The sequence below is a fragment of the Amphibalanus amphitrite genome, unplaced genomic scaffold, assembly GCF_019059575.1.
Source record: "Amphibalanus amphitrite isolate SeventyFive unplaced genomic scaffold, NRLGWU_Aamphi_draft 000105F_arrow, whole genome shotgun sequence".
Taxonomy (NCBI): Eukaryota; Metazoa; Arthropoda; class Thecostraca; order Balanomorpha; family Balanidae; genus Amphibalanus; species Amphibalanus amphitrite.
Genome location: NW_024881600.1, coordinates 749231 through 772239, shown reverse-complemented (window position 1 = coordinate 772239; position 23009 = coordinate 749231). Strand labels below are relative to the sequence as shown.

At 54.9% G+C, this 23009-nt stretch overlaps 2 protein-coding genes across 6 annotated transcripts in view; one reads left to right on the top strand and one right to left on the bottom strand.

Moving 5' to 3' along the window:
* LOC122380731 (serine/threonine-protein kinase 11-interacting protein-like) overlaps nt 1-23009 on the top strand; it is a 31878-nt gene that overhangs the window by 7154 nt on the left and 1715 nt on the right. For both annotated transcript variants that reach the window (XM_043364142.1, XM_043364144.1), the window contains exons 7-21: nt 204-434; nt 809-936; nt 1246-1374; nt 1713-1857; nt 2364-2475; nt 2941-3038; nt 5394-5510; nt 5923-6088; nt 6493-6623; nt 7630-8087; nt 8390-8487; nt 16851-17041; nt 17311-17466; nt 17922-18067; nt 21194-21364. In XM_043364142.1, the coding sequence (XP_043220077.1) occupies nt 204-434; nt 809-936; nt 1246-1374; nt 1713-1857; nt 2364-2475; nt 2941-3038; nt 5394-5510; nt 5923-6088; nt 6493-6623; nt 7630-8087; nt 8390-8487; nt 16851-17041; nt 17311-17466; nt 17922-18067; nt 21194-21364 (2477 nt within the window). The remainder of the gene's footprint in view (nt 1-203; nt 435-808; nt 937-1245; nt 1375-1712; nt 1858-2363; nt 2476-2940; nt 3039-5393; nt 5511-5922; nt 6089-6492; nt 6624-7629; nt 8088-8389; nt 8488-16850; nt 17042-17310; nt 17467-17921; nt 18068-21193; nt 21365-23009) is intronic.
* On the bottom strand, nt 8318-15447 carry LOC122380730 (cell surface glycoprotein 1-like). 4 transcript variants are annotated; one of them, XM_043364140.1, is made up of 6 exons: nt 12912-15447; nt 11945-12410; nt 11288-11818; nt 10382-10662; nt 9567-9736; nt 8318-8927 (listed from the first exon to the last, which is right to left on the bottom strand). In XM_043364140.1, the coding sequence occupies exons 1-6, from the start codon at nt 15307-15309 to the stop codon at nt 8757-8759; spliced, it is 4017 nt and encodes a 1338-aa protein (XP_043220075.1). In that variant the 5' UTR covers nt 15310-15447; the 3' UTR covers nt 8318-8756. The 4 variants fall into 4 exon arrangements, with proteins under 4 accessions (XP_043220075.1, XP_043220074.1, XP_043220076.1 ...); XM_043364139.1 differs by having other exon boundaries at nt 11288-11838; nt 11965-12410; XM_043364141.1 differs by having other exon boundaries at nt 11288-11649; nt 12088-12410.

The following is a 23009-nucleotide window of genomic DNA, read 5'->3' as shown; positions in this document are numbered from 1 at the left end:
AGATAGCTAGTTGTTAAGATGATTGTCTGTTCAAATTGCGTAATAGTCATTGACCATCCATTACTGATGCATTTGCTAAGTAGTTCTTCGGGTGGCTCACCAGTTATCAATTCCCCGGTGTTCTGCCCTGTTTCCCTTATCATCACGCTCATCCACTGTTCCCTCTCTATTCCCTCTCGGTGACCACCCTCTCCCTCCCGCAGAGAGCCCCGCCTCCCGGGCGGTGAACGGTACCGGTAGCGCGGGCGCCACGCCACCAAGCGCCGCCCGCAGCACGCCACCGGGAGCCGACCGGCCGCCGGCGCCGCCTGCCGCCGACGGAGCGGCCGCAGCTCCGGAGCCGCCGCCGGAGCCCAGCCTGTACCCGAGCAGGGAGGCCCGCGCCGGCCACTCCTGGGAGCACGACTCCAGCCAGGAGGAGGACGAGGAGGAGGGTAAGTCTGATGTGCTGACCGTTCTAGCCGATGGATGCTTTATTAATTGTGGATGTTTGCGCAATTTTAAATCTGCTTGCTTATTAGTGGCTCAGAGGACCGCTTGTCAACAGTATAGAACATGGATACCTAAGGCATTACTGGGTTATTCAGGTAAAATGCACGTGCTATACTCTAGCAACCTTTCATGGCAAAGAAGACGTCTTGCTTCGACGAATATGAAGCTAAACTATTTTTTTATCATGGAATAGCCGAAGCATCGCCAAAAACGCTCTACCCATTGTCTCAAGTGACTGTTAAGTGTTATGTCGATGCGAGTTGTGCTCCTGACGACCCCTCTGATTTCACTCCTCGCGGTTCGCTGGATCCTGCAGAGGAGGTGGTGTGTCTGGTGGTGGCTGAGCGTCTGGTGCGGCCCGGAGTCCAGGAGGACGTCATGCTCACCGTCACGGCCACCGCCGTCAAGGAGAAGGAGCTGGACGCTGGCAGAACCGTGGCAGAGGTCAGGGGGGCCGGGAGAATGGGGATGGCCTAGACCGGTCTGAAGGAATGGGGAATGCTGGGTGGTTGTATTGGGGTTGTGGGTTAGGAGGTGGGAAGGATATAGTGGATGTGATTCAGGCGGACTGGTGGTCCGTGCTTGTTCTTAAAAATGATTGTTTCTTGTGCATTTTCACGAATTTATCGGAGTTCAACTGATATTTGTAGTGGCGATCTTATCAGTTATTTCATCGACCGACATAGCTTGATGTAGTGAAGCACACCGGTCCCCTCTGCTGACATCTCCCTCCTCTCCCCCCGGCCCTAACAGTGGGACCTGCGCTGTGTGGAGGCGTGCCACGTGACCAAAATGGAGCCCCTCACAGTGCAGCTCAACTTTGACACGGTCAAGAAGGAGAAACGGGAGCGAAACTACACCATGGAGCAGAGCGAGTGGGAGGTACGCGGCGAATCAGGGAACGGCCGGATGTCCGGGCCTGACGGTGAATGGATGCTGCTCGGAACGAGTGGAGGGGGGGGGGGGGGGGGGTGAAGTTTTTCTTCGTTTAAACGGATGCTGTCAAAGAAAGATGATTTTGTTAGGTCGTTTTATTTATGACAGGCCATTTTGACTGATCACACATGCGTGTAAGTCAAATTGAAAACAAATATGTCGCCGTCCCTGACCGTCCCTGGTGATCCATGACTGCCCTGACCGCCTCTGAGTACCTCCCCCGACTTCCCCTGACCTCCCCACACCACCTTTTACCGTCCCTGACCGTCCCTGCCTGCCCACAGGAGCTGAGCTCGGCGCTGCTTCCCATCATCGAGGCGCGGTTGGCCTCTGAGCTGGCCGCTAACGCCCTCCAGTGTATGAAGTGCGCCGCCGAGTTCTCAGACGCCTTGGCCAAGACCACGGCCGCTCACCGGGACGTAAAGGCTGGTTAGTCTGTGACGGGGTGCTGGGTGGAGGGAACGGAGAGGAAGGTAGGTTGGCTACTGGCTAGGGTGTAAGAAGGGAGGAGATGGCAGACTAATGAGGGTAGCTTAGCAGATAACAAGGTTATAAGACGATTAACCGTAACCTTGTTGGACGGATGGACGGTTGCGGTTCTGTCGAAAGGACGGAACTTTTACTGACTAGATATTTTGTTGTCATCAGATACCGGCCTACCGGGGAAATATGCATAAGAACGTATAAGAACGCTGTTGGGAAAGGGCGTGGTATGTCTGATTCTTCGATGCGTGTGGCTTAGGAGGAACTCGTAATGCTGATTGGTGTAAGTGGCAAGTAGTATTAAAAAGTAAATGAAATTTCATCCAAAGCACTAGTCTGTTCAAATCTGTCTTTTCCCGTAAATTAACCGCGCCCCACCCATTCCCCCACTTGCCTGCCTGACTTATCTTATCCTTTACCTTGGTTTTCTGTTTAACCTCGTCTGCCGCCAGGACGAACGAAGCACGTGCAGACGTGTCCCAACTGCGGCTCCAACATGATCATCCGCGCTGAGAGGGTGTCGCATCCTAATGCCGAGGTGGCTCCGTCGCCCGGATCGCTGCCGTGAGTTCGAATAGGGAATGTGGTCGGGGTAGGAGGGATGGCAGCAGGCAGCGGCCGGGTGTGGGACTGAGGGAGGTCAGTGCAGCCTGCAGGTCGTAATGTAGGCTCACTGCCGTAGACTTTCCATTTGTGTGTGTGTGTTTTTTTTAACTATGAAAGGTTTTGCTCTGCAAGTAGGTATGTTGGTTATAAGAAGAAATTATAACCCATTTGTATGAAAATGTCAGATTCGCGATCAGGTGCTAGTTACTAGACCTTTTATTTACAAGTGGTTTTGCCTCGAACAAGTTGGAGATAAGGTGAGGCCTCATTGTATGTATACACTATAATGATCTGATTACAGCTTTATCCGCGGATGTTATATTCCGTCAATCCTCTGCTAGAAAACATTGTTATTGTCATAAGCGTGCGCTTTGCACCAGCACCCTTACCTTACAGTATAACAGTGACTGTCCGGTTTTACAGGAAGGTGATTCCCAAGAGGCCGCCGCTGAAGAAGCGGCTCAGCAGCAAGAAGCTAGTGGCCAGCACACCGCGGCATATGATGGATGAGAAAGCCGAAGGTACGTACATACAAAGGGCAAGGGTTATTGAAACGGTCAGCGTAGGCCAAGTCCAATGTCGCCCATATTTGGTATTTTCCCCTGGTTCTTGTTGATTAACCCGCGCACCGACGGGGGGGGCGGATATCCGCCCCCCCCCCCTGAGGTTTTTCGCGAATAGCGGGAAAACCGCGGCGCCTACGCGCCCGCCGCGAAATTTGGTACGACTATTCCCTCATAAATTTTACACATGGTGTGCAAGTTTGAACCTCCTACCTTTTAACCCTCGCCGGCCGAGGGGGGGGGGGGGCGGGTGCCGCCCCCCCCCCCATAGGGTTTTTTCGCGATAGCTCCGAACACGCTGGCGATAGAGAGGTGAAACTTGGCATACCTGACCTTTGATCCAAGCCGCATCTTTTGACACCAACCGCATTTTTGGGTCAGGTCAGGTCACTGACCTATGACGTCATAAGTGAACCTCTGCACGGTCTTCAGATGTCGCAACTTCGCAACGCCCTCACTGCCAGAGGAGATGTCACAGGGAAATGAAACTTGCAGGATCTAGTATCCATTATGAGTCCCATAACTTGTATATCTCGGATTTTTCCTAAAGGTCATATGAGGTCAGGTCATTTTCGTGACCTCACCATTATAAGTCAATGGGGAAAAATGAAAACTGCTATTCTGGCGCCGGGAGCGATCTCCAACTATCTCAAGCACACAGAATCGTGATTTTATGCACTCCTTGCAAGGTTAGATGCGTCACTTTTGCAATGTTGACCTTGCGTGACGTCATTTATGACGTCATCAAGGTCATATTAGTTTTTCGTCAATAACTCTTGATCAAATTGAGCTAGCGAGTCGGGAAAGCCACCAATGGACTCAGGAAGACCTGCCGAATCGAATGATATGCGACATGACCTCTTTCGACCAACTTCGTGACCTGGGGGTGCTGACCTGACCTTGACCTGAGGTCAACACCCCAAGTTGACCTGACCCGGACAAAAAGTATATCATTCGACGCGCCTGAGCGAGACGAACACGATGCTGCCAAAATCGGCGCTCTGCGGCCGTTTTTTGCGAAGTTATTCACCAAAAACTGAACCGTACCTTGGGGCACTTGACCTGACCTCAGAGGTCACCGGTTGACCTAGGACCTTAAAATCGGGTACCAATCTCTGCGTCTCGTAACGGCGCACACGCTCGTTTTTTCCGCGACGCGCTAGCTCCACCAGGGGCGAAACGGCGAGGGGGGGGGGTCGTACCCGCCCCCCCCCCCCTCGGCCGGCGCGTATGTAGAAAACCAATAGGTCCGGCGAGGGTTAAGGTCAGGTCACCAGGTCACTTTGAATGACCCAACCTCAAGTCACTTTTTTGCAACTTTGTCACCGTGCCAGAGCTACAGTAGATGTCGGAGGCCTTTGAAAGTCGCAGGATGTTATAAGGTCATTAGTAGCTACAATTTGTATATCTCGGAATTTTGATATCGGTGACCTAAGGTCAGGTCAATTTCGCGACCTCCCCATTATAAGTCAATGGGGGAAAAATCAACTCCCTATTTTTACCACTAAAACGGGTCGGAATGGCCCCATATACCATACATGACTTCATATACGATCAACCTTCACTACCTTGAGGTCTGTTTTGCTGTTGGGCAGCTGTGAGGTCATGTGACGTCATCAAAGGTCACCAAAGGTTTTTGGCCAATAACTCCGTACAGGAACAAGATACAGCCGCGTGGATGGTCTCATTGTGTTCAGCTCGTCAAGACGCATCGAATGATATACATGTTGACCTCGAGGTCACGTGACCTGAGGTCAACCTTTGACCTTGTCCTTTCGAGGTCAACATATATATCATTCGATGCGGATTGACGAGAGGATCACGATGATGCCCTTAGTTTGTTCCTATCTTGACTAATTCGAAAGTTATTCGAGAAAAAATCTCTCCATATCTAGCACCGCCATTTTGGCTTTTTCGACCCCTGTGACGTCATCTTTGACCTGACCTGAAAAAGACCTTAGTAAAAATTGTAGATCTTGACCGTGCGTATCCGATGCCGTTTACCGCTTGTCGCTATCTTGCTTCGTTCTCGAGATCTCAGGGGGGGGGGCGGTCATCCGCCCCCCCCCCCCGTCGGTGCGAAGCTGGCGCAGACCCCCGTCGGTGCGCGGGTTAAATGATTGTCATGGTGTAAGATGTGACGTAACTGTAATGCACTTTCAATGCTCTCAGCTTTCATATTGATGTCTGGGAGACATTGCATCTAATTAAACCCTGCAAGTAGTCAAGCATCAGGTCTGCAGTTGCAATAGCCGATATTGTCCCCACATCTCCCTCTCTATGTGTGACTGTGGACTGTCCGTTCCCCACCAGCCGCCCTGCTGGGCTCGACTCCGACTGGCGCGGAGGCGGTGGACGCCGAGCATGTCAGCTCAGAGACCTCTTCCAACCACACCCGGCCAGCGACTCGCACCGACTCGTCCGTCTCAGGTCAGAGCGGGCATAGTCCTGTCGGGTGTCGCTAGGATGCGACACCCGAGGTCTATGCCTGTCTGGCCTGTCCTGTCCTGTCAGATATTCAGATATCGTCAGATATTCGGCATGCCTGATGCCAGGAGTGCTCTGCGACTTGCCACAGAGAATGTGTTTGTGAAGTTGCTCTGATTGTGGCTACTGCTCTAAAATGGTTGTAGTGTTGAGGTGTTTCAGGGCAGGAGAGGCCAAAATTGAGGCGGAGATGCATTATCTAGATTGATTAAAAGTAAACCAGCGCTTGTAGTTGACCCTACTGTCTCGTCACTTACCAGTGTCTTACACTGATACGGCATAGCCCTGCGTTACCACGTCCCTGCTTAGCCCTGCTTTCCGCCCCACTGACCGCTCCCCGTGTCCGTCTCCACAGTGGTGACGCCCGAGCCGGAGCCTGTGGTGCGTCCGGGTGGCCGTCAGACGGGGCACACCACCCCGGAGAGGGCGGACTCGGTGCCTGTCCGGTCCGACAGCGATGTGGAGGTGATCAGCAATCCCAGCGAGAGCAGCATCGACGTCATCATGGACTCAACGACACGGTGAGGGATGGGGTCGTGGTGTAAGGTCTTTTTGTGACAGTGGAGAGGGGTTAGGTTGGGGTGGCGGGCTGAGGGGTGGTGATAGGCAATGGGCAGGGGAAGGTTGATGGAAGGGATTCTGCATGGGAGATAAAAAGAAGAAAGGGAAGGGAAGAGAATGATCATAACATTTTATGGAAAATGTAATGGTTTTGTTTTGATGGCGTTAAGAGTTTCCCTTTTCTTGTGCCGATCGTTACTGCTTTTTGTCCGCGTCGTTTCGCTGAAGTTGAATTATGTTTTTTTTTGTGTGTGTAATCGAAACACAAATCGAGACGCTGGTCAGTGACAAACACGCCTCAGTGGCTGGTCCAACACCACTACAGTATCATGGCTGTGACTCTGACCGCACCCACCCCGTGTAGGAGCGAGACTGAGGAGTCGCACACCCGCCCTGTGGCCGAGGGTCGGGAGGCGGCCGCCGCCGGCCGATCTGCAGCCCCGGGCGGCGCCGTCCGTGCTGCTGAGCCGCCCATGGAGGAGAGCAGCTCGTCAGGTGAGGCTAGGCGCCGGTCGGAGCGGGGTCACGGTGTATGCACCTTTGTGGAGGAGGTGGGGATGCTAGGAGTTCCCTGGACCCTGGTGTACAGTAGTTATCCGTACGTGGTTTATAATTGAGCTGCAATCATGGGTACAAAACACTGAGTGTGGTGGAGGGCTGGGGCCGTTCCCTGGATGGCGGTGTCTGGGTTTACGAGCGGTGCTGACCACGTGCTGGGTCAGTTCAGTCCGTCCAGTACCACACAGTCTCCCTAGCTGACCACACACCCCGGTGTGCCCGCAGGCGCCCCGCGTCTCATCGGTAGGTCAGCCGGGGCTCGTTCTAACCCAGTCCCAGATTCCTAGCGTCAGGCACGGTCGCGGGGGCTAACCCATTACCCAGGTGTTACTAACAAACCAGTATGCGGGCACCCGGACTTGCGTGTGCCTTTGGCGTGGTTTTAGCTACCTGGCGTGCTACGTTCTTAAGATTTTCCTCGCCTATTACCTACCCCAATTGGAGGAGGAAGTGAAAGCGTAAAATATATGTGGTGTGGTCCTGAGTTTGTGACCTTGCATTGGCGTTTTATCACGCTTCTTACATAACTAACGACCCTCTCCTCGTGATCCAACCCTCTCCACATATTAGGGTCTACCGCCCAATGCATTGGATAACCCGTAAAGTGGATTGCCATTTGATGGTTGAATTTCATGCTGCTATGGGTTTGGGTCGTATTGTGGGACGTCATCGAAGTAGGTATTTTGGCTTAAAATTTAATCAGAAACTGCGCTAGCTGTTCTTTTCTATGGTTGTTCTATTGACGGTTTGCGACCAGCAGCGCTGGGTCGAGTTTAGTGACCAGACAGCAGTGGAGCATGTTTTGTTGCCTGCCGAAACGTCGTTTGGTAGCAATCCAGTAACTTTCCCTCTGCAGTTGATGTCGGCAGTTGATGCCGACATTATGCAATATGAATGAACGCTCTTCGATGACCTAGCCTCTAACCCCGCTACCCTCTCCCAGGTTCCATGACTGCCAGCGTTTGCACCGTGCGGGACAAGAGGGTCTGCGCCGCGCCTCACCCGCCGCCACCCGCGCCCGCGCCGGCCTCGGATGTCGCCGACCTCAGCTGCACCCTGACGCCCGAATCGGCCGCCAGCGACGCCCTCGACTGCAGCGCCATCTCGCCGATCAACACTAGCGCCATCTCGCCTATCAACACTAGTGCCACCTCGCGGGAATGTTGCAATCAGTCCGCCGCGGCCGCACCGAACGATAGTCGCTGCTCGCAGGCCCTGCTGGACGGCTGGCGGCGCGGCGGCGACTCGGAGTCCGAGTCAGAGTCCGACTCTGTGGAGGAGGTCGGCTCGGGCGCTGTGCGGTTCTGGCACGACGAGCCGACGCGTCTCGATCACCGGCTGCAGCTTCACCTGGACATGAACGTGCTGGATGATGACGAGCAGGTGGTGTGCGTCTCCAAGGTGGGTGTCTCGCTGAAGGGGGGGGGGGGGCTGCAACAGTGCTTCTCTCGGGGATTGGGCTAGCTGAGAAGGGGGAGGAAATGTAGTGTTTGATAACGAATGCGGTTGACTGTCGAGTAGTTTGGTGACATTAGGATTCGTGTTTATTTTTGCCCTGTTTTGATGCAATAGTGAGGTCGTTTATCAGCTTACACGCTGTTTCACGGATCCATTCACTACACATGTTGTGTAGGTTCCCATTTATTTGTATTCCCACGATCGAACACCTCTGGCTGTTACACTGCGGCTCTCCCGTTTGGCAGGTGACGTGCGCGCTGGAGCCGCAGTACCAGCAGCAGGAGTGTGTCCTGGTGGTGACGTCATCCACTCTCCACCTGCTGGAGATTACCGGCGACGACAGGTGAGCAGACTCGGCCGCCACTCCGTCCCATTCCTCCGGCTTGTCCCGCGTTTTCCACCGTTCACTGTGAGTGTAGTTTGATGCCCTGGTGGATACCGCACCCGCATATAAACGACCGTTGAGAGACCGATTCAGAGAGTCGCTGCCTTCCTATACACCAGCGGCTGCCGTGACTCACGAAACACTGACAACCATCACACGGGTGTCCGGGACGTGATTCACGAGTAACGACCACCATCACGAGTCACGGCGACCGTCACGAGTCGCGCTCACTCGTGGTGCTCCAGCACCGAGTCGATCCAGTCGCGGGCGGCGGCCACGTTCGAGTAGACTCCGGGGAACTCGGGCCGGGCGCAGCCTTCTCCCCAGCTGACCAGGCCGGCCACGGTCCAGAGCTGGTCCGGACCAGCGCGGACCATCAGCGGACCGCCGCTGTCTCCCTGGGAGGCAGAGGGGGGGGGGGGGGTGGACGTCAGAGGAGGGGGCGGTGCTTAGGGGTATTGATCGGTTCGTTGAGCGGACTGTGTCACTCCAGTGGTATTCACGGTTTATAGTTGGTTACTAGTTAGTTACTAGTTTGGCCGGCTCATCGAGGATGGGAGAAAGCTAGCCCCAAGCTACTTCGAGGTTCAATGGGGCGAAATATTTGGTGCAAAACCAAAGCACTGACGGAATATCAGTGGTAGTGTCTAGTGTGTCATCAAAATGTACCTTGTGGTAAAATACTGTTGCACTCTCACAGACTCTCAGTGTTGGTTACTTGGTTGTTGAAAACAATGGATCAACTTAAACGTGCAATAGGGCGAACTTTCCTCCTTATTAATTCCTTGTAGGACCTTGCATACATGTGAAAACCTGAAATGAAATGAACAGCTGACGATTTTCCTGCGAAAAATATCCTTCTGAATTATCTGCTAGTTACGAGCCCTTTCCCGTATGTCTCACCTGACACGAGTCTTTTCCTCCCTTCCATGTCTCACCTGACACGACTCCTTGCCCCCAAATGTCTCACCTGGCACGAGTCCTTGCCTCGCTATGTCTCACCTGGCACGAGTCCTTGCCTCTCCCGTGTATCTCACCTGGCACGAGTCCTTGCCTCCGTGGGGGAGTCCGGCGCAGAAGGCGTCCGGTCCGACTCCCCAGGAGTCCTCCCTGTAGGCGTGCTGGCAGGCGGTCTGGTTCCAGATGGGCACCGTCACCTCGTGTAGAATCGAGCTCTGGTAGCCAGACTCGTAGAGGTTCCCCCAGCCTGGCAGAGGGGCGGGGAGCTGTCAGTGGGGTTCGGCAGGTTCCCCTACCTGGCAGAGGGGAGGGTTGGTCGGTGGGAGTCAGGAGGTTCCCCCAGCATGGCGGAGGGGACGGGTGGTCTGTGGGGTCGGAAGTTTCCCCAGCCTGGCAGAGGGGAGGAGAGGGTCAGGGGGAATCTGCTGTTCCCCCAGCCTGGCTGAAGGGAGGGGCGGTCAGTAGGGGTCGGTAGGTTCCCCCAGCCTGGTGGCAGGAAGGGAGTGGCCAGTGGGAGTCTGTAGGGAGGAGATAAGGTACCGTGATATATAGTTTTAAACGGCGAACAAAGAGACATTGTGTTGATGGGGAAGGAATCATGGTGTCTGTCACGTTTCATCACTGATGCCCTGGAAGTGGCATTTGACTGGATCTCATTAGTCAACCGATCGTGTGCAGTAATGGTTTTCAGGTTACATGACATGATCACTGGATCATAAGGCAGGTGCAGTTTTTAATGGAACTCTTAAAGATTTACCTATCAACAACCAGATAACAATTCCTTATCGCATTACACCAGTAGACTTTTCTAAACTCCTCTCCGCTCCCCTATGTGCCGTCCCACCCACTAAGTATGGTGCCCTGTTGGCGTCTCTTTCCATGTCCCACCCACCTAGAATGGTGCCGTTCTGTCCGACGAACTGCTCGCCAGCTGTCGGCAGGCAGATGGGCAGCAGGTCCTCCGCCAGACCGCTGTTCGCCGCCGTGTGCACCGTGACGTCGTACGGCAGCGTCACGATGCCAAAGTCGAAGCGCTGGCTGTAGTGCTCGTAGGCGGGATGGATGGTGATGGAGATTGGTGTTAGGTCCAGGTGGGGCCCGTCCGCCGCCGTGTAGAGACGGTACTCTCCCAGACGCACCACCAGGGAGCGGAGAGACGACGGACGGGTGATGCTGCGGGCAGAGTGGGGTGGGGTTATGCACTGAGGTGTGGTGTAGAGATGTCGATCGGATACCAACTTTTTGGTATACCGATACCAAACCAATACCAACTTGGTATTCGGTATTTCGAGGCTAACACATTTGGTATTTTGTTGGTATTGTGAATCCTCGCTAATGTAAAAGAGGGTAGGCGAGAAGTGTGTGGTAGAGGCGAGGGTGCGTTTACAAATGGGAGTGTGAAGAAGTGCCTTTGCTTGGGACGTAGGAACGGAAGGAGTGGTTTGGTATAAGATTGCTGAATTTGCAGGACAGCGACCAAAGATACAGGAAATGCACGGGAACGCTGTATAATGCATGATAGAGGCAAGCGTTGTATGCGGCGTCACCGGTCTGTTGGACTTGGAATGACGCCGACTCAATTGCTAGCTGACGTTAGTGCAATATATAAAAACACGCGGTGTTACTGTCGAACAAAGCTGAGCATTGCGGATGGCGGGCGCCAGCGTGCCCCAGACCAGCTCCGTCTCTTCCCCTGACGGACCTACAGAGGCAGCGCGCGGCGGTGAGCCCCGTGCCCTCTCCTTACTGACCTGTAGTCAGTGCGCGGCGGTCAGCCATGTCCCCTTCCCCGACTAACCTGTACAGACAGTGCGCGGCGGTGAGCACGTGCCGTCCGCTGATGAGCGCCCCTCCGCAGTTGACCCATGAGCCGTACCAGGGTACGCGCACCACCAGGGCGGCCATCCAGGGCCAGCGGTCGGGGGCGGCCGGCGCGCCGCCGACTATCCGAGTCGGCTGGTCAGAGGTGACGCCGCAGCGGGCCGCGGGAGGTGGGCCGGCCGGTCCGGACGCCTCCACCACCTCCGACTGCAGCGAGTCGGGATCAGTGGAGGCGGTGGGAGCTGGGGGTGGCTCGGTGGGGGCCAGGGAGGGTGGCTCATTGGGAGCAAGGGGTGGCTCAGTGGGAGCTAACGAGGGCTCAGTGGAGGCGGTGGGAGCGAAGGGTGGCTCAGTAGCGATGGTGGGAGCCAGAGGTGGTTCAGTAGAAGTACTTGGAGCCAGGGATGTTTCAGCGATGGTGGGAGCAAGGAATGGCTCAGTAGAGATAGTGGGAACCAGAGGTGGCTTAGCGGGGGAGGTGGGAGCCAAGGATGGCTCAGTGGGAGCCACGGAGGACTCAGTGGGAGCCAGGGGTGGCTCAGTGGGAGCCACGGAGGACTCAGTGGGAGCCACGGAGGACTCAGTGGGAGCCAGGGGTGGCTCAGTGGGAGCCACGGAGGACTCAGTGGGAGCCACGGAGGACTCAGTGGGAGCTGGAGGTGGATCGGTGGGAGCCAGAGAAGGCTCAGTGGGATCCGGGGAGGGCTCAGTGGGAGTAGTTGGTGCCAGGGATGGCTCATTTGAGATGGTGGGATCCATGGATGGCTCAGCGGGAGCTAACGAGGGCTCAGTGGAGGCGGTGGGAGCGAAGGATGACTCAGTGGGAGCCACGGAGGACTCAGTGGGAGCTATGGATGGCTCAGAAGAGGTAGTGGGAGCAATAGATGGCTCAGGAGAGGTAGTGGGAGCAATAGATGGCTCAGTGGAGCTGGTAGGCGCAAGGGATGGCTCAGTAGAGCTTATCTCAGCTGGCGAAGGTTTAGTAGCGCTTGTCTCAGCTGGCAATGGTTCAGTGGAGGTTGTGCCAACTGACGATGCCTCAGTAGCGCTTGTCTCGGCTGACGATGTCTCAGTAGTGCTTGTCTCGGCTGGTGATGGTTCTGTGGAGATCATCATTGTCTGAGTGATGTCAGGCACGTGTTCGATGGCAGACAGCTCAGTCGTGACGTCATATTGCCCAGCTATGACGTCAGGTTGTCCGAGGTCATCGATGAAATCCCCTGTATAATTAGTTTTGCCTTCTTCCTGCGACAGCGCATCTGTAGACACGGCATGGGGTCGTCAGGCAATTATAATTTATGTTTCGGAATGGGCGTCACAACTCAACAAGCCGGTAAAAAAACTGTACCGGATTAGTTTTCTGAATATTCGATATTTGGCAGAACAATGCTAAACAAAAGTCATGACTTTGTTCACTGGTGCTGAACAAAGCCATTACTGTATTCTTATTTGGGTTTCATAACGCCCCCGATCTCCTTCCCTAGCTCCGGACTGAACTCAGCTGACCCTATCATATCGCCACCCACCCTCACCCTCAGTCCTCACCCCCCAGCCCTCACCCTAACCCCACCGTCCTGTATCCCCACCCACCCCCGACTGACCTGGGCTGTGTGTTTCGAGCTGATCACTGCTGCGGCGCCGGCGCTGCTGTGTCCAGTGCTCGGAGCTGAGGGGGTTGGCCAGGTACCTCAGCAGCCGCTGGCCGGACGGCCGGTCCTGCCAGGTGAGCAGCGGACCCACCAGGCGCGACAGCAGCGACCCGGGCCGGCGGTCCGGGCGGCGGGTCGGACTGGGCGCGAGGGACTCCGGGGTGCTGGTAGAATTGGACTCTGAGCTGCTGTTGAGGCTTGACTTCGTATCACTGGCGGCGGTTGACTCTGTACTGCTGGTGGCGAGTAACTCCGTGGTGCTTGTGGGGTTTGACTCCAGATCATTGGTAGAATTTGACTTGTGAGCGCTGGTAGCTGTAGGGTTTGAACTGCTTGGTGCGGCTGGCTCCTGGCTGATGGCTATAGTGGGCTCCGGGGTGCTGATCAGAGTTTGCTGTGGACTGGTGGGAACGGTTGGCTCCGGGCTTCCCAGCACAGTGGCCTTTGGGCCGGTGGGCGTGATTGTTTCCGGACTTCCCGTCGCGGGTGTGTCCTCACTGCGGGGCGCAGCTGGCTTCGGCTTTACAGCTGGCTTCGGACTGGTGGACGTGGTTGGATCCTGAGAACTGATTGACTCTAAACTGCTGGCTGTAGTTGTTTCCAGATTATCTGGTATGGCTGGCTCTTGAAAAATGATTGTGTCCGAACTGTTAGGTGTAGTTGTCTTTGACCTGAATGTTGTTGTCGCCTCTGGAGAATTGTCTGGCTCTGATTTCATTGGTGTGGTTGTCTCTGGAATGCTTGACACGGTGGTCTGTAGATAACTGATTGGCTGTGGAGCGCTGATCATGGCTGGCTCTGGATAACGCTCACCTTCCAGCAGGAGATCGTGGGACGTTATTCCAGCCTGCTGCAACCACACCGGCGCTGGGAACTTTGGTGGTGGCGGTGGCGGAGGCGGGTGGTACGGCATCTCGGCATCCTGACCTTCCTGTGGTTGATTGAGTTGTTCATCATCTGGCTGCTCCTCGATTTGTCCATTTCCTGGTTCTCTTATCTGATCACGCTGGTCATCTGTCGCGCTTGACTGTTCGTCATGTCGTATTTCTTCTTGATAGTCCTGTTCTTTTGTTTCGTAGGAATGGCTCGCGTCTGATGTTTGTTCATCCTCTTCTTGTTCTTCTTCCGCATATTCCATGTTTTGATATTCAGTTTCTTCCTTGTCTTCATCAATATACCAATCGTAGTGTGTCCTGTCTTGTTCACCATCTGCGTGTTGTTTCTCGTCTTTATCCCGAAGTTCCTCTCGCTGCCCCTTCTGTTGCTGTTCCGGTTGTTTGCGTTCCTGTTGGTCGTAATGCGACTTCTGTTGCTCCTCTGGCCATCCCTCCTCTTCCTGTTCCTTCTCTCGCTCCTGTGCCTGTTCCTCCTGAAGCCGCTCAGCCTGCTGTTCGAGGTCGTCCGGTTCAAATGTATTGGCCTCAAGGGGCCATTCGATTTCAGAATCGAACAGTGGGCTCTGAAGCCAGGCAGGCGGCATGTGCTGTGACCAGGGGTGCTGCGCCTGGTGTAGCTGGTCGGTTAGAGACTGTCCTCTAGACTGAGGCGGCTCGCTGGGAGATATCTGGTGGGAGTCTGTATCGGCAGTTACGACCGGCCGGGACACGGGAAGGTGATGGGTGAGCCAGTTGGACGCGCTGCCGTCCTGCCACTCCTCTGCTGAATATAGCTGAGGCCCTCCCGCCGGGCCCTCCGTCTGCGACAGGGACCGGCTCGGCTCCGAGGTGTAGCTCTGGTAGCTGTCCATGTAGGCGCTGGCCACCGGGTAGCGGTCGGTCCACTCGGCTGGCAGGTCCCGCGTCCACTCCGGCTGGCCAGACTCCTCGGCCGGCTGCAGTGCCGAGGTCTGCTGGAGCGGATCAGAGTCCGGCTGTAGTGCCGGTGTCTGCTGGCGGAGTTCAGAGTTCGGCTGTAGTGCCGGTGTCTGCTGACGGAGTTCAGAGTCCGGCTGTAGTGCCGGGGTCTGCTGGCGGGGGTCGCCGGCCGGCTCCAGTGCCGGGGTCTGCTGACGGAGTTCCGAGTCCGGCCGCGGCGGCCGCTGCGTGGACAGCAGCTGCGGAACCGGCTGGTCGGACGGCTCGCTCTCAGCCAGCTCCCCGGGCTGCAGCGGCGGCCCGGTGCCGATCGGCGCCGGCGACCACGGCGAGCCGGGCACTGGGTGACGCACGTAGTCGTGCTGCGGGTCGGGCACCACCGTCACCAGGATGCGCCGTTCGGGCTCGCCGGGATCGGTCCGGTGCAGAGTCAGCCAGTCCAGATACGGCTCCGGTTTGGGACGCGCCGCCCGCGCCGTCACTGCAGCCGCCAGCAGTACCGCGCAGGTCAGCGGCAGTCCGCATGCTGGCACCATGGTGGCGCCTCGTCACCCGCCTGTGCCTCACACACGTCCTATGTTCACTTCTCACACGTCCTATGTTTACTCTTCACACGTCCGACGGTTACTTTTCACACGTCCGACGTTCACCTCTCACCGCCCGCTGTCACCGCGCCCGTTCGCACGACTATCCCCTTTCTGTATTTGTTGTTTCCCAGCGCTCCTTCTCGATTAGCCCCAGGCCTGCCCTCAGGGAGGGTGGTATGCCGCCTGACGCACCTGTCCTCAGTGAAAGGGTTGACCCTGACCGTCACCCTCGCCAATTATCCCCGGTCCGTCCGCCGAACGCACGCTGTTGACGCGTGGTTTGTTGACCCGGAGAAGAGTCGGCGCGAAACGCATGGACATGATTCTGGATCAGTCTTCTATGTTCTTCTACCGACTTAGTATGTGTGTGTGGGGGGGGGGATAGTAAAAGCTGACAGACTCATTGATAAGCTCTAGCAGGGCTATGTTTTCTACATTAGCCATTTTCAGTCCGTCTTAGAAGAATTTCTTGTGAATTACCAGGAACACTGCATCCTCTCTGCTGTAAACCGGACAGTGCAAGGCGTTTTATGGCTTAATTTGTTATCTACTGGTATTTGGTACACTCTACCCTGTCCCTGTTACACGTAAATTCCACTTTATCTGACCATTGCCAAACGTTGACTCGACTGCAACCGCCGCCGTCAACGTTAGGCTTCAAACGAACTCGGCTCGTAGTGAAATAACTATAAATGGGCTTGAAATGCCATTTTGTGGTTGGTGGTTGGTACTGCAAGCCGTGCTGCCGTCACACTTTGCTGGCAGCTGTCAGAGTGCGCTGACGTTTCACGGTATGATCCGAATAGTTATTGGGTGTAAATCATCAGAATTGTAAAATAATGGCTCATATGACTGATGAGCACGTCCTGGCTATCTTTCAACGTCACCCTAATAAGCAATTTATGCCACGCACGCCTTTTGCATGACGTGCAGTCATTGCGATAGCAACTCACGACATTCATGCGATTCTTTCCTAAAATGTTCTTGCTTGAAGCGGTGTGTTCGATGGGCCAGCATGCCTTGCGGAACTCTGAACCACAAAAAAGTTTGGTATGTAATTGTGGCTTTGTTTGGCACTCGGTGGTGCGTATTGTGTAACCCGATCCGACTAGCGGCGCTACATGCGGGGCTAAAGTCGATTAGGGTTTTTAACTTATCTGAGTGTTGATATTTATATGAAATATCGTCAATATTTTAACTGTTATGTTTGCCCAAACGAAATGTTCACGTGCTGCTTTTCATTCATGTATAATGCGTATTTGTTCGCCCTCTCCGTAGTCGAAAATTACTCCAGTATTTTCCGTCCTTGGGTCTTGTCAGACTCCCAGACCCGTCTCCATATGCCTCTGTCGTCGCTTCTTGTGACATATTCACTCCTACTCTCGTCCCTGCAGTGGATAGCTGGAAATTCAACTCCCTCCCCTCCCCCCGCAGTGACCAGCTGGAGCGGTGGCTGCGACCCCCTCTGACCCCTCCCCTCCCCCCCGCAGTGACCAGCTGGAGCGGTGGCTGCGACCCCGTCTGACCCGGCCGCTGACCGAGGTCACCTCGATCGGCCCGCTGCTGCACTGCCACGGCCTGGCACTGCAGGTGACGGGCCGAGAGCCGTCTCTGAATACTCAGCTGCTGGTGGTAACCAGGGACGCGGCCAGGGGACGGCGGCTGCTGCAGCACCTCACAGGTACGGCACTGGGCTCTGTGTATACCTGGTCGCATACATTGCTTATTGCTTATACGCTTATTGTACCTACGTATAAAAGCCCGTATTCAACACTTGTTGCTAATACAGTGTGTGTTGGCGGTAAAGTGATGGCGATGTCCTCTGCCGAAGCTACCGCGAGACCCAGTCAGCTCCGAAGTCCTCTTCCCATCACCAGTCGTATGACCTCTGACCCCCAGTGACCCTGACCCTGGTGACCCGCCGTTTGACCCCACTGCCCCCTTGTGCAGAGTCGTGTCCGGTCGCGGCGCCCACCGACCGCTGGCAGGCCACCCAGCGACTCCAGGTGGAGAGCATGCTCTCGGGGGATGCCGGTGCCGACCTGAGCCTGCAGCAGCTGCTCTTCCTGCAGCTGCTGCGCGACGAGTCCGACTCTGTAGACTCAGGTGAGTCCTGAGTCCGCTGACTCGGCGAGTCACACCGGCGAACGTCCGACTCACGGGTGCTATAGCTCTGAAGGACCACCATACAGCCGAGCTCCGGCAGACGCCTTAGTTGAATGACTCTTTGACTCTTTTAACTCGAGCGAGCATTTGATTAGCGCCTCGTCGGGCTGCGATGATTCTATTGCTCTTTTGATCCGGTCGCGTCTCTGATCTGCGCCTCAGCTGACTCGCTCCACTTTTTATTTGTTAGCCGCTTTCTTTGGTACACAGTCTCGCCCTTAGCAAAGGTAAACGAACCGTAACCCGTAACAAGCGCGCGGGAGGCACACTCCTCATTACCGGCCGTTCTGTCAGTGTTCTGAGATAGCCTCTGACACCTGATCTGTCCCTCCTGGTCACCAGACAGCCCTCATTACCACTCCATCTCTCTCACTCTGTCTCCTCTCTATCGACAGACTCTGAGCCGGTACCGGTGATGCTGTGTATGACTCCGTCCGACCTTCTGCTGATGGAGTGTGACCTGCGCTGGCTGGTGCCCGGTCACGGCGACGTCAAAATACCCATGAGGGACCGAGAGAAGGTGGCCAATATCGTAGGACTGGTGAGTAGAGGATTTTTCCTCCTCTATGTCAATGTCAATCTGTTTCGATCACTTCCCGTCTCTGTCACCTTCACTGTCAGTCATTTTCTAGTATCGCTGTCGCTGTCCTAATCACGGTCCATATAGCCGTAGTCTCACCATCGTTTTTCCCGTCGTCACGGTCACAGTTTTCGTTACTTTTCCATCTTCCGCCCACACCCCGTCCCCCGCCCTCCGATAGAAGTTTCCAAACGCCCGACGCACCAGTGCATTTGATCGGTACGCACTTGGTAGCTCCCCTTAATGAATGTCGTATACCTCTCGGTTTCTATGTGGTCTGATACCGCCAATAGGCAGATCCCAATGGCCGGCATATATTCAGTACATTACAGAGAAGTAGCTAAGTCAATTATCACTAATAGCAGAATGTCGATCCGTCCTGGGAATTCCTCAGAGGCTTGGGCTCGGACAGAATATTGTCAGGCGAGCACTCCCAATACCGCCAATTTCGTCATGACTTTGCGGATGACAAGTCATTTGGTGGACTTGTGATAAGATTGTATGCGTCAGATTTGAATTGAGATGACAACGTGTCAGACTGATAACCGCTTAGCTTCTCTGTCTTTATGGCCGTCTGCTTGTCTGCCTTTTTGTCCGTATGTCTGACTTTATGGTCGTTCGCCTAACTGCCTGTCCACATGACTGTCGGTCTGTTTTTCCGTATGTCTGTCTGTCTGTCCGTATAGCTGTCGGTCTGTTTGTCCGTATGTCTGTCCGTCCGTCCGTCCGTCCGTCTGTCCGTCCGTCCGTCTGCCTGTTTGTCGCCTTAACTGTCTGTCTGTCTTTATGTCTGTGTGTTCGCCGTGCGTCTGAATCGGGTCACGTCCCCGTACGGTATTGATCGATGGGGAGGAGGGTGGTGGTCTCCCCGACTGTTCGCTGTTCGCCAAATCCCGACGGAAATGCGGGAGAGAAGAGAGAGAATAGGAAGGAGAAAGAGGGGATGAGAAAAAGTATATAGAGAAAGAGAGGGAGAGGGGAGATGGACATTGGACATGGATGAATAGCGGGAGGGAGATAAAGATAGATTGAGAGATAAAGAGAGGACAAAGAGGACGAGAGGGAGAGATACAAATTGCAAATGAACAGCTCCGCAGTAAGCAGTTTGTTGCTGCGCCTCCCCAGGATTGTTTTAAAGGAACTATCCCACCTTTTAAAATGTTGTTAAAACCAGTTAAATTGTGCCCGACTTTATAGATTGGATGACCAGGAACACGGTTCTGGCATTTATTTTTCATTAAACATCTTAGGCTTCCCATATTCCAAACACAAACTTTCAAATATGTGACGTCACAGCCCAAAATTACCTCCTTCCCCAGGCCACAGTACTGTCATAAAGCTGATTCTTTTTACTCTGTAGGCACCACAACAAAGTTCAGACCAAGTTTTAAGCGATTTTTCAACGAACAAACCCATTTAAATCAGAATGACTAAACGAGGTGACGTCACACTAACGGTCGCTCCATGTTGAAGATAGGGCCTTGCGCAAGGCCCATTTTCAAATGAAGGGAACGAATTTCTTCAACACCAAGAGGCCGCGGGGGTTGCAACCTAGATAGATAGTGGTTTCTGAACCTCGCCGCAAACTTGGCTATCTCAACTCAAACCCCATGTTAAAGGTGGGATAGTCCCTTTAATATAGTGCCCCCCCCCTCCCCTCCCAGGATTCTCTGCCCGGTCGATCGGGAGGGCGAAAACACCCATCAGGCGACCGCGATGTGTCCCTTTCACCGGCGCCCTATTGGAGTTGGAGGGGAGGAGTGGGGGTTAATTAGTCCGTTCTATGTCCGCCGGACGATGTTATTTGCCAGAGCGGCGGCCGGTCGGTGTGGCAGTGTCACGTGATCCATCGTTAAAATGCCTGCAGAATACTCATCGCCTGTGAGTGTAGGACGGGTCCTTCCGTACCAAGTGTCACGTGATATTTCGCTGTTCCAAGTCCACCCTAGGAATTCTGGTCACGTGATTGCCGGTAATGACTACAAAAGCGATAACAGCTACGGTCTTACGGGGGATTTAAAGGCAATCTTTGCCAAGGTTATCGGAGGACTGGCGGCCCGGGGTTGGCGCCGATCCCTTATCTAGGACAGCAGTAATATCTGGTATAGTTGAATAGTTATACGTGCTATGGGTTTAACTATCCCCCGTCGCAATCTTAGGGTAGGATGAAACTGACATTTTTTCCTTAATCAAATGAGTAGCTTTATAGGGAAATAAAGCTTATTAAATCTGTCTACGAATCAGCTGTGTTTAACATATTTTTCCAAACACAGGGTAAATCGAGGATCACAGCTGCATTGGGCTAGAAATCAGAGTGTTGGTAGCAGACGATGCATGCAAATGTTTCGGTGTCCAGATTATAACAAAATGAGAAGTGCCTCCGCCGCAGCCCCTTGCCAGTCATTGAGTGGGGCTCGTTGAGACCGCTGAAGTGTATGTCACTTATTACTGCTATCACTAGTGAGTAAGGCTCGTGGCATGCGACCGGGTGGTCCTGACCTTTGAACAAGTGCCAAGGTGGCTGCGACGGTGCTCTTGCATTTTAATCGTCACAAGCTGGCTGAGATTCCGTCAGGGATGCCGGGAGGGCTGCTTAGCAATACGGAGATGAAAACAGGAGAATGGAACTTCCCTAACTGAAAGAAATCATGGCATGATGGACGATATTCTTTGTTATTGGACTAGCTTCTGTTGCTCAAAATATGCAGCGCTGCTATTTTCTAAGGGACCTTGCGGCCTCTGCCGGCCGGCTTATGATTCTATCCCTTCCCGTCCGCCCTGCCCGTATCTAACCCCTCCCCTTCCTTCCCAGGAGCTGCTGCGGTGCGCCTCGGCCGGCCGGCCGGCCCGGTCAGTATCTAACCCCTCCCCTTCCTCCCCCAGGAGCTGCTGCGGTGCGCCTCGGCCGGCCGGCCCGGTCAGTATCTAACCCCTCCCGTCTGTTCCTCCCCAGGAGCTGCTGCGGTGCGCCTCGGCCGGCCGGCCCGGTCAGTATCTAACCCCTCCCCTTCCTCCCCCAGGAGCTGCTGCGGTGCGCCTCGGCCGGCCGGCCCGGTCAGTATCTAACCCCTCCCCTTCCTCCCCCAGGAGCTGCTGCGGTGCGCCTCGGCCGGCCGGCCCGGTCTGCGGCTGCTGTTCCAGGACGCCAGCTCGGGTACCGAACACAGCTGGAGGCTGTCGGCGGCCAGCCGCGCCACCGTGGCGGAACTGGTGGCGGGCCTGGAGCAGCCGTGGGCGGCAGCCGGCCAGCCGCTGCAGGTGACTGAGGGCTGAGCCCGCCGCCCCCGCCCCCGCCCCCGCCCCCGGCCCACTGCCGCCACTACGCGTTAGCACGGAGGGGGAGGTGGTGGTAGCTATTATCATATGATATATTGTATGCTAGCTTAGAGACGGCCTTACGGGGAGCGAAAACAAAACAAGCATTCTCACAGACATAACATTGACAGACAAGAAATAGTACAACAGTGGGACATCGATGGTACTAAAAGGCAGCCTTACATTACCAACGGAAGCCATACAGAAAGCACCTGTGCGGTGGAAGTGGTGTTTGGTTCTCTCTCTCTCGTTCAGCCCTGTGGGTGCTAACTATGACACTCAGCCGCCGGTTGGGCGCGAGCCGCGTCTTTCAGGGAGCCCGGTCGTATCAGGCCGAGCTCTGTATATCACCAGAGCTGGGTTTGGGTCCGGCGAGATCGCATGCAGCGTCTGTGTATGTAGACAAGCCGACGAGCCGGTTAACGGGCTGGTTAACTGCTCGTCGGTGCTGCCTGGGGCGCGTTTAGCGGTGTGGATGGCTGTGGGCTGGCTTTCATGATTAGCGTGCGCAGGGCGCGGGCAGACGCAGTCTTCGAGTTGGGGCTGTGATCTCTAGTGCTGCCGCCATCCGCGGTGAGCTTGTAGTGAGGAGTGGCAGTGCCTTGACACGGGCGAAACGCGCAGAAGTTGCCTTAGATAGCCGCTTTTCGCCAACTATCTACCTTGGTGCTCTGATGTACGCTCAGGAATCTGTATCTTGTATCGTAGATCGTAGTATTCATATACCAGTGTGTGTGGTCTCCTAGCCTCGAGCCCGCCAAGTAAAGTCGATGCAAGCGTTTGTGTTCAGTGTGCGATACCGGTGGATTATCGAACTTCCGTAGCTTCCGGTGCGGCCGAGTGCGCATGGCGAGCCGTTCGCCATTTGTCGGACCTTCCCTGCAATGCCAGTCGATGTTCGGTCGGTGCTCTGTATCTCAGATCCGGCTGCTGCTTAGTGGATTAGTAGTGGATAAGGTCGGGAGTTGACGGAGTAAGACGACCGCCGCCCGCCGGCAGCCCCCGTGTGTTCGGCTAGGACAGGCGCGCAGCTGCGGCTCCGCCGCGTTACAGGGCAGGCCCCTGCTGTAGACCGGACGCGGTCCGCTCCGTGGTCTGGTCTGGGTCTGGTCTGTGGTCCGGGACATGGTCCAGCTCAGTGGTCCCTGAGCACAGTGGTCCACCTACCGATTAGTCGCTGGCCTGGACTGCTACCGTGGTCCTTGTGAGGGTGCTCAGAACGGGCATACTTGATTCTGAGAGGCATTATTCAAGTGGACTGTATAAATACATGATATTTATGATAATCATCTGCCTTTTTTCCTTTGTGGTGGTTTATTTACCTTTTAAGTTTTATTATCTACTTTTGTGTGCCTTTGTTTTTAGCTCCTAGACCATGGCAAAGTTAGTGGGTCGCGAAGTGTCACTGAATAAGGCATTTACACATTCACTCGTGTACACAATATCTGTGCAGCAGATATTTATGATACACTTTGTTGAGTGAAGTCTCCTGTTGCCTCTCTGACTGTTGCATCACCGTACGTTAGTAATGTAAGTGGTAGTGCATCGCATTACCGTATGTGAATAATTTCGTACCTAGCAGAGAACT